At 47.3% G+C, this 15,319-nt stretch overlaps 1 protein-coding gene across 1 annotated transcript; it reads right to left on the bottom strand.

Annotated features, from left to right (window-relative positions):
• Nucleotides 1-2,915: 2,915 nt before the first annotated feature.
• Nucleotides 2,916-3,863, bottom strand: LOC102296408 (olfactory receptor 10J5-like). The gene has a single exon (XM_005952269.1). The coding sequence runs from the start codon at nucleotides 3,861-3,863 to the stop codon at nucleotides 2,916-2,918; it is 948 nt and encodes a 315-aa protein (XP_005952331.1).
• Nucleotides 3,864-15,319: the final 11,456 nt, after the last annotated feature.

Genomic DNA, 15,319 nt, shown 5'->3' with positions numbered 1-15,319 from the left:
CCGTGGGGAAACTGCAACAGAAAGGGGAGACACAGTTAACAGCACGCAGTCTATCAAGAAATGAACGGCTAGAGTTCATAAGTTGCCGAGGCTTACAGGTAGAGCAGGACCGTGGAGCTTGGAGGGGAGAGGTGCCCGTGAAGGGAATCCTAGGGAGGGAGTCAGTCCGGCAGGATGACAGGCAGGATGGCAGGATGACAGGCTTCCACGCCGAATGCTGGTCACACTGGGAGGAGACTTACAGACTGGCGGGGAGAAGCCGTCAGAGCTGGCTGAAGTAGTCCTCCGGTGATTGCCTCAGATGAGATGCAGGTGATTTGGAGGCGGCCCAGCCCGAGGGTGTGGCCACCGCAGCCTCCCACGGCTCCCTGGATGCTGAGCCACGGGCCATGACAATTCTGTACAGATTCCTTATTTAACACAACGATAATGACTGCTCTTGAGTTCTGTGCCTGAGTGCAGGTATTAATCACAGATGCATACTGTGCATGGGTGCAACTTAGCTTTGCCTGAGTTCTAATACAGATCACTTAAATCAGCCATTGTTGGAATGTCATGTATTTTTAAGAGTTCACTGTATTTTTTTCTCACTTCCTCTCTCTCTCTGGCTTCTCGCTTTCTCTATTGCTCTTGTTGTTTTCCATTAAATAAAGCCTGCAGACAAGCGATGAGTGGTAGATAGCATTCTTTAATCACAAAACAAAGAACAGAATACCAAGCTTGGTGGAGAGCATGCATGATCGCGGGGCAAACCATCAGCAGAGTCTCTCCCTGAGCCTAGCGTGGCTCTCAGTTTAATACCTTGTCGAGTAACAAAAGGCAGTACACAGCTGTTTCACACCTTAAGGTTCACACTCCCTTGCTACCTCCCAGAGTCATCAAAGAGACAAAAGACTCTTTCTGTGGAGTTGTCTGCTTCCCTCCCAACTTCCTTACCAGACCCCCACCATCTGTCTGTCTGTCAACTGCATGAGTGTTAGACATGCTAAATCCAGTGGCACTAAGGCATTATACAATAAAATAATCTGAATAATACATAAGTAAAAGAAATTCTTATACACTCTAAAGCACCTTATGTTTTGGGCATGTCTAGTAGATGTAGTCAACGGCTTGTTTTATAGATTACATCATTAACAAAGCAAATTTCAGTTGTGTCAGGGCTTCGTGCGTGGAGGAGAGGAAGGGATGACCCAAACACAGGACTCGCAGTGAAAAGTGTTTATTGCAGATGGAGTGAATGAACAGAACAGAAGCACAAAATTGTCAGCTGGCTGGCTGGCGGCCTGGCTGACTGACTGACTGACTGAGTGACTGATTAAATGAGCAAAGCATACGGCAACAATCTAACATCAACAGCAACATCAATGTCATGACCATGACCAGGATGAAACTGAGGACTTAAAAATACAGACTGAATGATTGATTAGAGACCGGTTGGTGAACAGCTGAACATAATCTAACTAATGATACATAGAAGTAACAGGAACAGAACAACAGGAAATGAGAATAAGAAAAAGAAAATAAACTGAACCTGAACAAACTGAAAACACTGGATGAATGACCCAGGAACCCTGACATTGTGCTGCTCAATGGCATCTGATGGGCATGAGTTAAGTAGGACATTCTGCAATATGCTACATAAGTCATGCCTGGCTCTGTTTCTTTTCATCCATCCAGTCCACTGATCTGATTTTTTTCTTTATCCCAAAGTCAAACCAGAAGAACAACTGTTCTAATGAGTGGTAACTGCTGCCTACAAGTTGCTACTCATGAGTGGGATTAATGCCATTTCGTGAACATACTGGTCTGCACATTCTGTATTGTATACTGGCCAAACAAACTAAATTGCTTTGCTTGTCTGATTGGCCAACAGGGCTACCTTTCCCTCCATATCACCTGAAGGCCGTGCTTGGGAACTTTCTGCTCTCTGCTCCTTTGTGTTTTTCTTTCATAAACTTGGAAAAACAAACAAACATAGAATGTTACAGTCCTACAAGAACACTGTATACCAGGGGAGCTCTTTTTGTGGCCCTCCTTTTGGGCTATTCACTTCAACTCCTTTTCCACAGTATTTCTGCTGCTATATCAAAAAACCTTTTCTGTACAAACTGAAACACAAATACAAAACCAAATTAACATCTATTAGGTGACCTTAGAGGTCTCCATCTCCATTCCTATGTTTTGTTTTTGTGATAATGCCCTTAACTTTACATAATGAAAGCTTCATTCGGATACACTGAATGTGTTCTTCTGTTCATTCTTTCTGAAATGCCAACTGTTTGCTAAGATGCTATTATTCTTTATTATTGACACAGACAGGAAAACTAACAACTTGAATTTACAACTTAACAGCAACACAGTATTAAGTTAAGAATAAATAACATGAGCAAACAAACAAAACAACAGCAAACAAATGAATTGAAAATGCATTTAAGAAAACAGAACAACAGTGATCCCTTAAGGTGGTTTATATTTCATAGTAAGGAGAAAACCCCAGATAATATCTTATAATTGTTTATATGTTATCACAATAGCACGGCATAAAGTCCATGTGGATTATGTGCGTCATTATTCAAGTTATTGTTTGTTTTTTGTGTTCAACAAAAATAATATTGGAAACATCAAACAATACAAACATCAAACTCCCTTAGTGAGAGCCATGTGTGTATTGTATGTAAATAGCAGTATAGTATATTTAAAGAAATCTGAATAACAAATACACTAAAAACAATAATTCCCCCTCCCAAACAAATACAATCTCTATCTTAAATATATATTATACATATACTATGCAAAAATAATAGATTTCTATAATATATATCTCAGACAGAGAAAAGACAACTTCTATATTGTGAAACATAATACACACATGAACACAACAGTTAAATTAAACATCACATCTACATTACACCCTTTCAACATGAGCTTTGCCAGATGTTGAGTTTTGCTTCACAGAACAATTTCGTGAGGTGTTTAGAGATTTCTTTCATTTTCAGTCCATAAACAATTGGATTAAAAAGAGGATGATATAAAACCACTTGTAAGGTCAATATAAAACGTGCAACTTTTGGCAAATTCATTTCTAGTCGAGCTACAATTATATCATATGAACACAAACCTGAAAAGCTGACTAATACAAGCAGGTGAGGTAAACAGGTCTGTGCAGCTTTTTTCCTGACCTCCCTGCAGCTCCGATAGCATATTATAAATATTTTTGTGTATGTAAAAAGTATAAAAAGCAAAGGAAGAAATACGGTGTTAAGTAAAATAAACACACCATATATGATATATGTTGTTCTTGAGGTGTCACAGTAAAGCTTGGAAATTGCATTATTACAAAAGATTCCATTCAAAGTAAAACTGCAAATTTTATAACTCTGACTCATTACAACTGATGGCACAAGCTGACAAGCAGGCAGAAGCCAAGCTAACCCTAGTAAAACTATGATAGTTGTTTTTTTCATGATGGTTGTATATTGCAGGGGTTTGCATATAGACACATACCTGTCATATGCCATAGCTGCTAATAGAAAGAACTCTGATCCTGTTAGAGAATAATAAATAAATGCTTGAAAGCTGCATAGTGAATGAGTTGTGATCTGCTTGTCTGATAAAAAGTCAATCAAAAGTTCTGGGTAGATATTAGTGCTAAACATAACTGAGTTCAGTAACAACCCTGCAATAAAAATATACATAGGCTCATGCAGGTTTTTCTTGATCCATATGAGACACAATATAGTTGAATTGCTGCAAAGTATTAGAATATATGCTGTAAACATGATGGCAAAATACAGAAATCTGTATTTGTTCAATTCAACATGCCCACCAAAAGTTATATATGTCACATTAAATTTATCATTCATTTGGTCCATAAAAATAAATGGTCACTAAAGCAGGATGGATATAGAAGTCACACTGTGAGGGTTTCCTCAAAATACAGCCACTTTGAGACTAATTTATTTGAGCTGGACACTTCCTTAACCTCAATGGATCTCATTAAACCCTCCATGTGACCAAACAACTTCAAAAACACTGGAGACATGATGTTTTGATTGACAATATCTCAGTTTTCCTTCTGTGTAATGTAAATTTTATCAGCATTTAAAAAATAATTAAAAAACAGTCAAGTTAAGTTGGCGGGGCATGATTGCAGATGCCATGCCTTCCCTGCACGGCACCACATGCTGCATACCGCCACACCAACATAGTTAGCTAATCATTAGACTCAGACTCAAAGAGTCAAGAAGTTTATTGTCATTTTGTATGGTGTTACCCAGCCTGAAATGAAAAACTGTTTCTCACCAGCCTCTACAGTGCAATAAACAATATAGTACAGTTAAAACATTAAATACAGTTTAAAAAGAATACGTTTAAAAAGAGCAGTAAAAAACGCAGTAATGAATTGCAACAACAGTTATGGATAAATAACATAAAATCTAAGTTCTAACACAAACTCAAGTCACATTTGTTCTGGTAGATAGCAGCAGTCCTTTCGCAGAATGGGATGGTTAAATTAGGCAGTGTGTATATCTAGGGAGTATATTGTATGTGTGTATGTGTGCGTGTGTGTAGGTAGGTGGCATTACAGTCCATTTGTTGACCTCACAGTGTAGCTGTGTGAATAGCTAACCAAACCGACTGCAGGGAAGGTAGCAGCGGCGACGAACAGGTCCAGAGGCCGACAGCAGGGAATGGGGAATGCAGCGACGAAATAGGTCTGGAGGCCATCTGCGGAGAAGGAAGCACCTGCGACAAAACAGGTCCGAAGGCCATCTGTGCTGGTGAAGAAGTCCAGTCGGAGGCCTGGAAGGTGGCCTCCAACTCTGAGCCTGACAAGGCAGTGGCATGGCAACCACAGGGCCAGACGAGGCACGGCAGCCGCAAATGATTGAGCAGGTGGTGGCCCTGCAGGCTGGATGGATCCCTCGGACCCTCCAGCGTAGACTGAAGATGGCTGAAAAAGCCCCTCAGACCCTCCAGCGGAGATATGTGGCTGAACGTGCCCCTCGGAACCTCCAGTGGAGGAAGGGTGCTGAACGGGCCCCTCGGACCCTCCAGCGGAGGCAGGCTGCTGAACGGGCCCCTCGGACACTCCAACGGAGGCAGGCTCAGGACCAGCAGGCACGGAGACCTCTGGCAGTGACAAGACGGAACCAGCAGGCACAGAAACCTCTGGCAGAGACGAGATGGTACCAGCAGGCGCAGAATCCTCTGCCAAAGAAGAAGCTGGTTGGAGCTCTGCAGGATAGTGGCCCTGCTCAGGCAGTAACAGCAGGATGCAGTCCTTAGCTGGTCAAATGAGCTCACTAGAGCTTCCAGCATAGAACAGAGGTGGCAGAGTTAACTCCCCTGAGCTCTCAGCAGGGACAAATCGCTGAGACAGCCTGGTTGAGCTCCCAGGAAAAACAGTTGCGCTGGCTTCTTCGTTTCCAGGGGTCCAGAGTTCGCTGTGGACTGAAACTCATTCTCTGGGGAGGCCCTGGAAAGGGTAACCGTCTCTAAGTAGGCCAGGTCTTGAGGAACAACAAAAGTCTTAATATGTGCGTCTCTCTGCTTATAATTAGTGGTTGAAAAACAGTTCTTTACAGGTTGTATAGACATAGCTTGCAGTACCGGTGGAGCAGGTGAAGGTAATGGCTGAAAAGCTGCTGGAGCTAATGTTTGACCTGCAACCAGAGCTGAAGGCAGTAGTGATGGTTGTAAATCAGGTGGTGAAGTAGAAGACTGAACTGAGGTCAGCTGGGCTGCTGACTGAAATTGAGGGCAACTGGGCTGCTGACTGAACTGAGAGCAGCTGGGCTACTGACTAAAATTGAGGGCAGTTGGGCTGCTGACTGAACTGAGAGCAGCTGGGCTGCTGACTGAACTGAGGGCAGTTAACTGAGCTTCTGGCTGGGCAGCTAATTGAGCTTCAGGCTGGGCAGCTGACATAAAAAACATAGTCCCAGAGTAAACAGTCCAAAGGTCCAATGCTTTGATATCCTGAAGTCCGGCTGTGGGGTGACGCGCCGGTGGTGCGGCCGTCGCTTCCTCCTCGGTGATGGCTCCGCTGGGCTGGGCAACTCCAAGTCTGGTGGGCTGGGGAGCACATCCTTTGCCGAGCTGGCTAGGGAAGCGGTAGCAGCTGGGGGGTGAAGGTGAAGCTCATTTAGAAAAAAATGAAGGGTGAAGAAAGTCCAGAAGCCAGGGAAGACTGGAAACCATTCGTTGTAGCCGGTTGACTACAGCACGCTGGAACTCCTCCTCTGGATGATCCAGCCACAGATCACATAACTTATTCATTAAATGATGTCCTTCCGAAGCTCATCAGACAGGGCGAGTGCTGCGGGGTCCATGCACTGTTCTGTCATGATAGGCTGTGTGACAGGCAGGCCAGGTGGGCCCAGGAGCAGGACTCAAACAGGGAGTAGTGATATGTCCTGTGTGTCAAAGCTTTGAAGCGTGTGTCGGGTAATCTCGGGGGAGTTTTTGTGAGGCGCGTAGCGAGGCTTGCTTTGATTACGTATGTGACGTTCAAGGCAGTCCATACCATGTGACTGATTCAGGAACTGGTAGGCCGGTTCGCACCAGATTCGAAATAAAATGGGCAGCAAAACACAGCTGATTCCCCCATCACATTGTGTTGTGGAATTGGATTATGTGCATGTTACATAGTTACTTGAGCATTTCTTCTTCAATGGAACCAGCAAGGAAAAGAAGATTTTCCCCTGTTTGGCAACATTTTGATCTCATCTCTCCTAATAAGGTATACACTATCACGGTACTGGGTCGTGTGACCCAGTGTTTGAGTTTTATGTATTTTTGTATTCATTTTCGATCTAGTTAATTTCTAGGTTGCTGTTTAGTCCTTATTTCTTAGTTGTTTCTGTCATCTCCACCTGTACTCAGTCTCCCTGGTTCCTGCGTCTACGTGTCATGTTTCATGTCTATACAGTTATGTTAAGTTCATGTCATGTTTTATCTCCATGTCTATGTCTCCGTGCTTCCTGTTTTATTTTGGAAGATTCTGGTGTTCTTTGTTCATTGTAGTTAGTGTTACTCTCCCCTGTATTGTCATTATGTTTCATTCTAGTCAGCTGTGTTCTCATGTGTCTCCACTTTCCCTGATCACCTCATGTGTGTATTTAAGTCCTCAGTCTTCCTTTGCTCGTCATCGCGTCGTCTGTGTACCTCCCCTCTGGTCAAGTTAAGTGTTTTTCAGGATTCTGTGCAGTTCACGTTTGCCATTTAGTTTATGTTGTTTTTCATGCAGCCGCACGATGAGGTTCCGTGCAGGTCATGTTCATGTCTGTTTTGTCACGCCATTTGGTTCACAGTTTCCATGCATCTGCACAGCATTCTGTTCACAGTGATCATAGTTATTCCTTTCAGTCAGGTTAGTGTTTTTCCAGTTTAGGTTTTTGGTTAGTTGCAGTCTCTGTCCCTGTGTCCCTGTTATGTTTTGTCCACTCCCCTCTGCATCAGCCCAAATAAAGGCTCGCTTTCAGTTTAAGTTCACTCCCGTCTCCTCACCTGTGTTTGCACCTGGGTCCACCACACACACCCTCCACACGGTCTGCCCCCGCTGGCCGTGACAGTACGACGCAAACCGGTATGGACCCAGCGGACAGTACGGATGGGATTGGGGAGGAGCTGCAGCGAATCAGCCGGATCATGACACGCATCTGCGGGTGCGCGGACCCTAAAGTAGTGTCCACTGGATTGGCGACCATAGACGCCATACTCCTCAGCACCCGTGACCCCTCCCAATGAGCGGGAGTCGTCATTTCTGCCTCGTGAACCGGAGGCGGTCGGAGTCGGAATGCTGAGTCTCACCACTGACCCGCCATCGGCTCACGTTTCACCAGCTTCTGCGTCTTTGCCACAGGCTAGCCGCACAGCGCGGCGCACAGAGATGACGGAAGCCATAGACTTCGGTGTGGAAGAGCGGCAACTGGTTTTACGGGCTTATCGGGAGGAAGAGCTCCGATTGAAGCCCTTGTTCCTTCCCGCCTCGGACCAGCCGCTCACCTTCACCCCCTCATGAGGACTTCTCTTCTCCGGCCGCTTGCCCGGCGAGGAGGTGGGCGGAGGAGGAAGAGTCGGTCCCCGCCGTTAATACCGCCGTGGTCATGGCTGCTCCTAGGAAGAAGTGGCGTCTGCGGTGGCGTCGCTCCATGCAGCTGCCACAGCCTCTCCAGAACGAAGCAATACAGACACAGTGGCTGTGTCCCAATTAAGGGTCTTGTATATAAATATATATTATACATAATATATATATTAAATATAAAATAACTCAAAATGTTAGAAATATTCCAGTGTTAGAAAATCAGCACTGCTCAGTGTTAGCCATTGTTAATCTTCAAAACTGACTAGGTTACTTTTAAACATATAACACTGTCAAAAGTGTTAATTTAACACTCAACAGTGTTGTATTTAACACTCAGAGGTGTGAACCCATATAGACACTCTCTATTGTTAATTTAACACTGGAGATTTTACTGTGTCTGTTTGTTAAAGACGATGAAAATATACATTTGAGCTATGAAAGACTGGACTCTGTCGGAGGCTCTCACCCATTTTACAGTATAATTGTACTCTTAACATTTATAAGCCAGTCATGGACAATTCTTTTCAGGTCATAGAATCAGGATGCGAGCATATGAATAATATTTCTGTGGGAAATCTTGTTGAAAATGTTTCTTGTGTTCTTCTTCTGAAGCAACTCCCTGTGAGGTAAACAGCCTGTCTGAGGCTCAGCTTTGTCCTGCATCTGTACTATCACTTCAGATGAGGACAGCTGACGCCCAGCAGCCATCTGCAAGTGCAGTCACCAAGCATGTTATGATTGGGTGCCCTATGTGGGATTTGGTGTCAAGTTATAAACTTTTTGTGAAGGCTCCCATGAACAATGATTTGACTGTTTTACATGTGGCCAGACTGGCACAAGTCAGGACTGAAACTCCTTCAGAGTCTGGTGGGGAGTCAGAGGGAATTGAACTTAGCCCCTTAAAAGCAGCATCAAAAGACAACATGGACAATGTCAAAGACGCCGAATTAAAGTCTGTTCCTAGCGTTGCTTCCATATCTGCTGCTCGACAAACTAATGCTCTGGACTCTATGAGTTTATCAGAGGGCCAGCAGGGAGATTGAGCCTTCTGACTCATTAAATCAGTTAGGGCTGAGAGCAGTAATTATGAACTAACCCCAATTGGTAATGCAGCAACTGTGTATTCTGGGTATGGATACTTAGACCCTGAGTTGCATGATGGCAGGGCTTGTGTTGTCACCTCTGCCTTTAACAATTATCTGCAGGATGTAAAACCATGTCAAAGACCTACAAGCTGTGTTATCTCAGGCAATCTGACTAGAAAGGTTTCTAGTGTATCTGAATAAGTTGCCTTCAAGACTAAGGTTATTTCAGAAATAACCAGAGATGTAGTCAATAGGCCTCATTATGTAATTCTGGAGCACACGGGAACACAGCTGACACAGATAGTCGCAACGAGACAGGGCAGGAGTGAACACAACATGGCCATACTGATGAGAGACTATCAAAGTAAAACAGGAAGTACACAGAGGTTCAGACAGGAGAAGAGAGAGAGAGCACAGACATAACGGGCTGGGGAAAACATTGAATGAAACACAAGTAGGGGAGACGAGGCCTCACAGATACAGAGGGGCACACAGGGGGTAAAAGTCACAAGGGGAAATCAAAATAAGGAACAACTTAACAGAGCAATCAGGAACCGTGGCCTAAATGAAGTACAAAATACAAGAATACAGGATCATGACATCACCCCCCCTCAAGGGCTGGCTCCCGACAGCCCAAACCCGAGAACCACAAAAACCAAGAAAAAACGAAAACAACCCACCCAGGGCGGGAGGCGGGAGACCAGGATGGAGGGAACGAAACCAAACAAAACACAAGGAGCACCAAGAGTCCAAAACAAAAAGTTCACGAGGAACAGAGGAGGAGTCCTGGGGGCTGACCATGCGGGCGGCGACGGCGGCAGCTACAGAGCGGGTCCGGAGGCCGGCCGCGTGGAAGATGGCGGCTACAGACCGGGGCCAGAGGCCGGCCGCGTTGAAGACGGCGGCGGCTCTCAAGCGTCGGGCATACTGGTCGAGACTTGGAGGGCACAGGACCAGACGGTGGCGTGGCAGCCACAGGTGACCGAGCTGGACTAGACGGTGGCGTGGCAGCCACAGGACCAGGCGATGTTGAAGCTGAAGCAGAGGCTGGACCAGGCGAAGCTGAACCAGGCCAAGGCGAAGCTGAAGCTGCACCAGGCGAGGGCGAAGCTGAAGCTGATGCAGAGGCTGGACCAAGCGTGGGCGAAGCTGAAGCTGACGCAGAGGCTGGACCAGGCATGGGCGTCTTGGAGCCGCCAGCGGAGACGAGGAGGTGCTGGCCGGGCTGACCGGAGTCGCCAGCGGAGACGAGGAGGTGCTGGCCGGGCTGACCGGAGTCGTCAGCGGAGACGAGGAGGTGCTGGCCGAGCTGACGGGAGCCGCCAGCGGAGACGAGGAGGTGCTGGCCGGGCTGACCGGAGCCGCCAGCTGAGACGGGGGACGGCTGGAGCGGTTCTCCTAAACCCCCAGCGGGAACAGATGCAGAGCCAGCAGGTGTGGAGACCTCTAGCTCAGCGGACGCCAACTGTAGCTGCACAGAGCACGCAGCCGGCTTGGGATGCAACGGTTGGGGCTGTGCAGTGCAAACAGTCTGTCCAGGCTTTGTCAGCACGACGCTGTCCTCAACTGGCTGAGTGAGCTCACAAGAGCTTACAGCAGAGGATTGCAGTGACTGAGCTGGTTGCTGAGCTACTAACTGAGCTCGTGACAGAGTTAATGACTGAGCTGGTAACTGAATAGGCAATGGAGCAAGAAACTGAGGTGGTAACTGAATGGATGACTGAGCAGGTAATGGAGCTGATGCCTGAGCTAAGAACTGGGCTAATGACTGAACAAAAGACTGTAATACATGTTGCAGTGGCTGTTGTAGTGATGGCAGTAGTGACAGTGGATGAACTAAGTCTTCTGAGGCTTCTGAACATGAAGAATATGGCTGGACAGACTCGCTTGAGTTTACAGTGGACACCGAAACGGGTGCAGGCATCTGCCAGACACAGGCTGCTCCCACCTGAGGAGTAGGTACGGGTGCAGAGGTAGGCTGTGTCTGGCTGGCCTCAACTCAGAGACCGGCATTGGTGATATGGCAGACCGGACACCAGCCACCCCCACCCGAGGAGTAGGTACGGGTGAAGGAGGAAGTTGAGTCACGGCTGCCCTCACCCTTGGGGCCGGAACAGGCACCGGCAATGGCTGAGCAGCTGCTGCCCCCACCCGAGGAGCTGGTACGGGTACAGGGACTGACAGAGCCTCAGCCGGCCTGGGAGCCGGAGTAGGGACCAGCTGGACCTCAGGTTTCCCCACCCGAGGGACTGAAACGGGTGCAGAGAAAAGCCGGGCCCGAGCTGCCCTGGGAGGAGAAACACAGGTAGATGAAGAGGCAGGCTCAGATAAGACAGTTGTTGAATGGGCAGACTCAGGATTAACACACACAGGGTCAGTAAAAACTTTTTTATCAAAAATCGGTGTAGCCCTTCTACCACCACGATTTACAGTCTTTGACTTAGCCGTCTTTGGAGGTTTTAAAGTGTGGTGATAGTCCTCGATAAATCCCAACTCAGAGGGAGCTGAATAAAAATAGTCTTCCCAGTCTATGTCGTCGTCCAGCAGGGACACATCAACAGGATCAGGAGTGAGTCTATTGTTTTTAATGTCCATAGAAGAGGGAGAGAAATAATCATTGCAACTCACCACCGGGGGTTGCTTAACATTGTCCAATTTATGGCGGCGTGTGCGCCGCTTCCTTCGGGAAGGGGAAGCGGGTGGAGAAAACAGCAGAGCCTCCGGAATGCAGAAGGGTGACGCGGAGGCTGCATCTGAAGAGACACGGAGAATTCCCACCTGAAGCGGCCGCGGCTTGGGTGCAGGTGAAGCAGCAGGTGGGGGCTTTCGGCAACTCCGGGGACCACCAAGAGCCAGCCGAGTTCCTCAGAAAATTCACCCGTAGTCAGGAGTGCGCCACGGCCTCAAGCGGAGCTCCTCCTTCAGCTGGGTTTCGCACAGCAAATAAGTAATGTAATAAGTAAAACCGAGGAAATGAATTGGTTGTTGTGGATAGCGACTGAAAGTGTAAGAATAATTATCCTCCACTCGGCCTCGAGTGGAGCAACCGTGGAACGGGAACCTGGGAAAGTGAGGGCCCCCGAATAACTAAATCGAGGTGTGGGATCCTCGTCATAGTTGACAGCCTGCACGAGAGCGGGCCCGAGTTCTTCCACCGGCTAGATTCAGTGCGGAGGTGGGCGAGGCCATTGCAGCGCCTGTAGATTGTATGTGTGAATGTGAAAAGTGTGAAAGGTCACGTCTCGATTGAAATCGAGTAGTTAAATTCGCCACGGTTGACAGTCTGCATGAGAGTGGGCCCAAGTTCTTTAGTCGAGACTGGTAACCCTGCTCCAGAGTTTTTGACCGGGTTTGTGTATAAAAAAGAAGGTTAAAATTTGCTACAGTTGACAGTCTGCATGGCAGCGGGGCCGAGTTCCTTTGCCGGTTAGATTCCGAGCTGGGTTGGCGAGCCCGCTGTAGTGTTTCTAGACTGTGGGGGTCAATTTTGGGTTAGTAAATTAGACTTAAAGTTGAAATTTGCATCTAAAACCATGTTGGGGTTGCAGAATGGGACACGCGCTCTGTATAGTGTATTGAGTGCGAGGGACAAGGAAGTGTCTCCTAGGGCGGAGTGAAGCAGACTGACAGAAGGAGGAGGAGCAGGTAGCCAAGCTCACAGGGGTGGACTTGAGCGCGAGGGCATAACTGAGGAGGAGTGCCGAGGAGGATAGAAAAAGAACAAGGGTGACATCTGGTGGACGGTGGTAAGTATTACAATTGAAAAGTGAAAAATGGCAGATTTTAATGTAATTATTAGAGAAAAGCCTAGGGCTAAAATGGAAAAGGGAAGCAAATGAAATACCATTGGGAAACAGAAAGAAGAACTGGGAAAAGCTTTGAAGAATACTATCACTGGAAACAATACAGGTAAGGATGGGAAAATATTGGAAAAACGGAAAGAAATTAGAGAAATATGTGATGAGCAGGGGGTGAAGGATGATATGTGCCGCCACTGGCCAAAGTGTTGCTGGAAGCAGCACGAGCTTCTAAAGAAAAGGAAAAGAATTTGAGAAAGAAGATGGAAGGAGGTAAAACATTGAAGAAAAGGGGAATTAAGAAACAACTTGAGGAGGAGGAGAGAAGAGCCAAGCTAATGAGATGGGGATTAGCTGCCAGGGGGTGGAGCACTGGATGAGGGAGCCAGTGGAGGAAAAAGGTAAGCAGGGTCTCCATTCTCTACCGCTCCGGCCCACTGCACCCCCTGCTGTCTATGCTATGCCGCTGTATTCCGGAAATTACCCTACTCTAGTGGTAATTGACGGAATCATGGCGGAAGACGGCACAGTGGTGAGGCTCAATTCTGGGACCATCGATTGTGATTCAAGAGTTGGGAATTCGTCTTGTAATTGGAAGGTTGTCGGTTCGAGCCCCGGCTTGGACAGTCTCGGTCATTGTGTCCTTTGACAAGACACTTCACCTACCGCCTACTGGTGTTGGCCAGAGGGGCCAATGGCACAATATGGCAGCCTCGCCTTTGTCAGTCTGCCCCAGGGCAGCTGTGGCTACAACTGTAGCTTGCCTTCACCAGTGTATGAATGTGAGAGTGAATGAATAGTGGAATGGTAAAGCGCTTTGAGGGGTCCTGAAAAGCGCTATATAAATGCAATCCACTATTATTATTATGAGCTAGCTAAGCAAGCTAGACCCCTGAATTAAACCTCACCGATGACTTGAGGGCTCCAAAAAGGCCATATCGAGAATGGACACAGAAGGGAGCCTTAAGGGGGCCTCGCTGGAAGAGGAAAGTTGAGAAGGAGAAGAGTTGGTCCAGTTTCAAGAATTACCCATACCAACTCCGACCCCGAAGGAGGACAGAGGGCGAAGTCCAGCCCAGGAGGAAGAAGAGGAAAAGGAAAAGGGGATACTCCTTCGGTGATAGTTATCTTTGGCCCTTGGCGAAGGCGGTCACAGTTTTCTCATCTCCTCTCCTCCCTCCTTTATCTTCCCTGCTTAGCCTCTTGTGTCCTTGTCTAGTCTTGTGTATTTTGTATAACTTCCTTGGAACGCTCTCTCACAGTCTGTTCTCTAAACCCTAAAGAGGAGTTATGGATTTGATTAACTGGTCCCTGAATGCAATTGACACCCTTATCTCAACGAGAAGTCTGGGCTCGGGTGAGCCTAAGTATTGAAGATATCTACCTATTTGGAACCATGATAACAGGGTTCTTGCTGATGGGAGCCGGCTTGGCCCAGGCTTATTTGAAGATTATAGAAAGCGGAATTGACTCTTCAAAAACCCACAAGGCTGCCAGCTGGGATTGAATCGATGGGACGAGTGGTGAGTTCTCAAAATGGGCTCATACAGGGCTGTTTCGAGGTGACTGACTGGGAAACACTCCGTGAGCCTCACGCCGAGGACATCAATGGGCTTACTGAGTGTATCACAGGCTACATAGCTTTCTGCACCGACTCCATTGTTCCAGCTCAGACTGTTCATTGTTACCCAAATAACAAGCCGTGGGTGACTAAGGACATCAAAGTCCTCCTCAACAACAAGAAGAGGGCTTTCAGAGGGGGCAATAAAGAGAAGGTGTGGAAGGTCCAGGTGTTACTAAAGGACAAGATCAGAGAGGCTAAGGATAATTACAGGAGGAAGCTGGAGTGGAAACTCCAGCAGAACAGCATGAGAGAGGTGTGAAGGGGCATGAAGATCATCACTAGATTCAGGGGAGCTGTGGGAGGTGAGGATAGAGCTAACGAGTTGAATCTGTTTTTCAATAGATTCGACACCACAGTGTCTGCTCCCACCCCCACAACCTCACCTGTAGTCAGCCTGGAATCCAGAGCCACACCACTGTGCCAGCCTCTCTCTTCACATGGCGCTGTTGCCTCCTGTGAGATTACTGACATCCCTCCCCCACCCATCACCTTCACTCAATACCAGGTTGAGATGCAAATGAGGAGACTTCACTCAGGCAAGTCTGCTGGAACAGGCGTCCTCAAGGCCTCTGCCCCCCCAGCTGTGTGAAATCTTTCATAAACTGTTTATGCTGAGTCTGTGTCTGCAGAGGGTACCAGTGATGTGAAATACATCATGCCTCGTCCCTATTCCAAAGATGCCACATCCCAGTGGCCCCCAGGATTACAGGCCCGTGGCACTGAC

Source organism: Haplochromis burtoni, unplaced genomic scaffold (genome assembly GCF_018398535.1).
Source record: "Haplochromis burtoni strain Fernald_Lab_line unplaced genomic scaffold, NCSU_Asbu1 Contig_1456, whole genome shotgun sequence".
Lineage (NCBI taxonomy): Eukaryota > Metazoa > Chordata > Actinopteri > Cichliformes > Cichlidae > Haplochromis > Haplochromis burtoni.
This window is presented reverse-complemented; position numbering and strand designations above follow the sequence as displayed.

Coding starts and splice junctions, on each gene's coding strand:
- LOC102296408 (XM_005952269.1), bottom strand. CDS start 3,863: ATGAATGATAAATTTAATGTGACATATATAACTTTTGGTGGGCATGTT.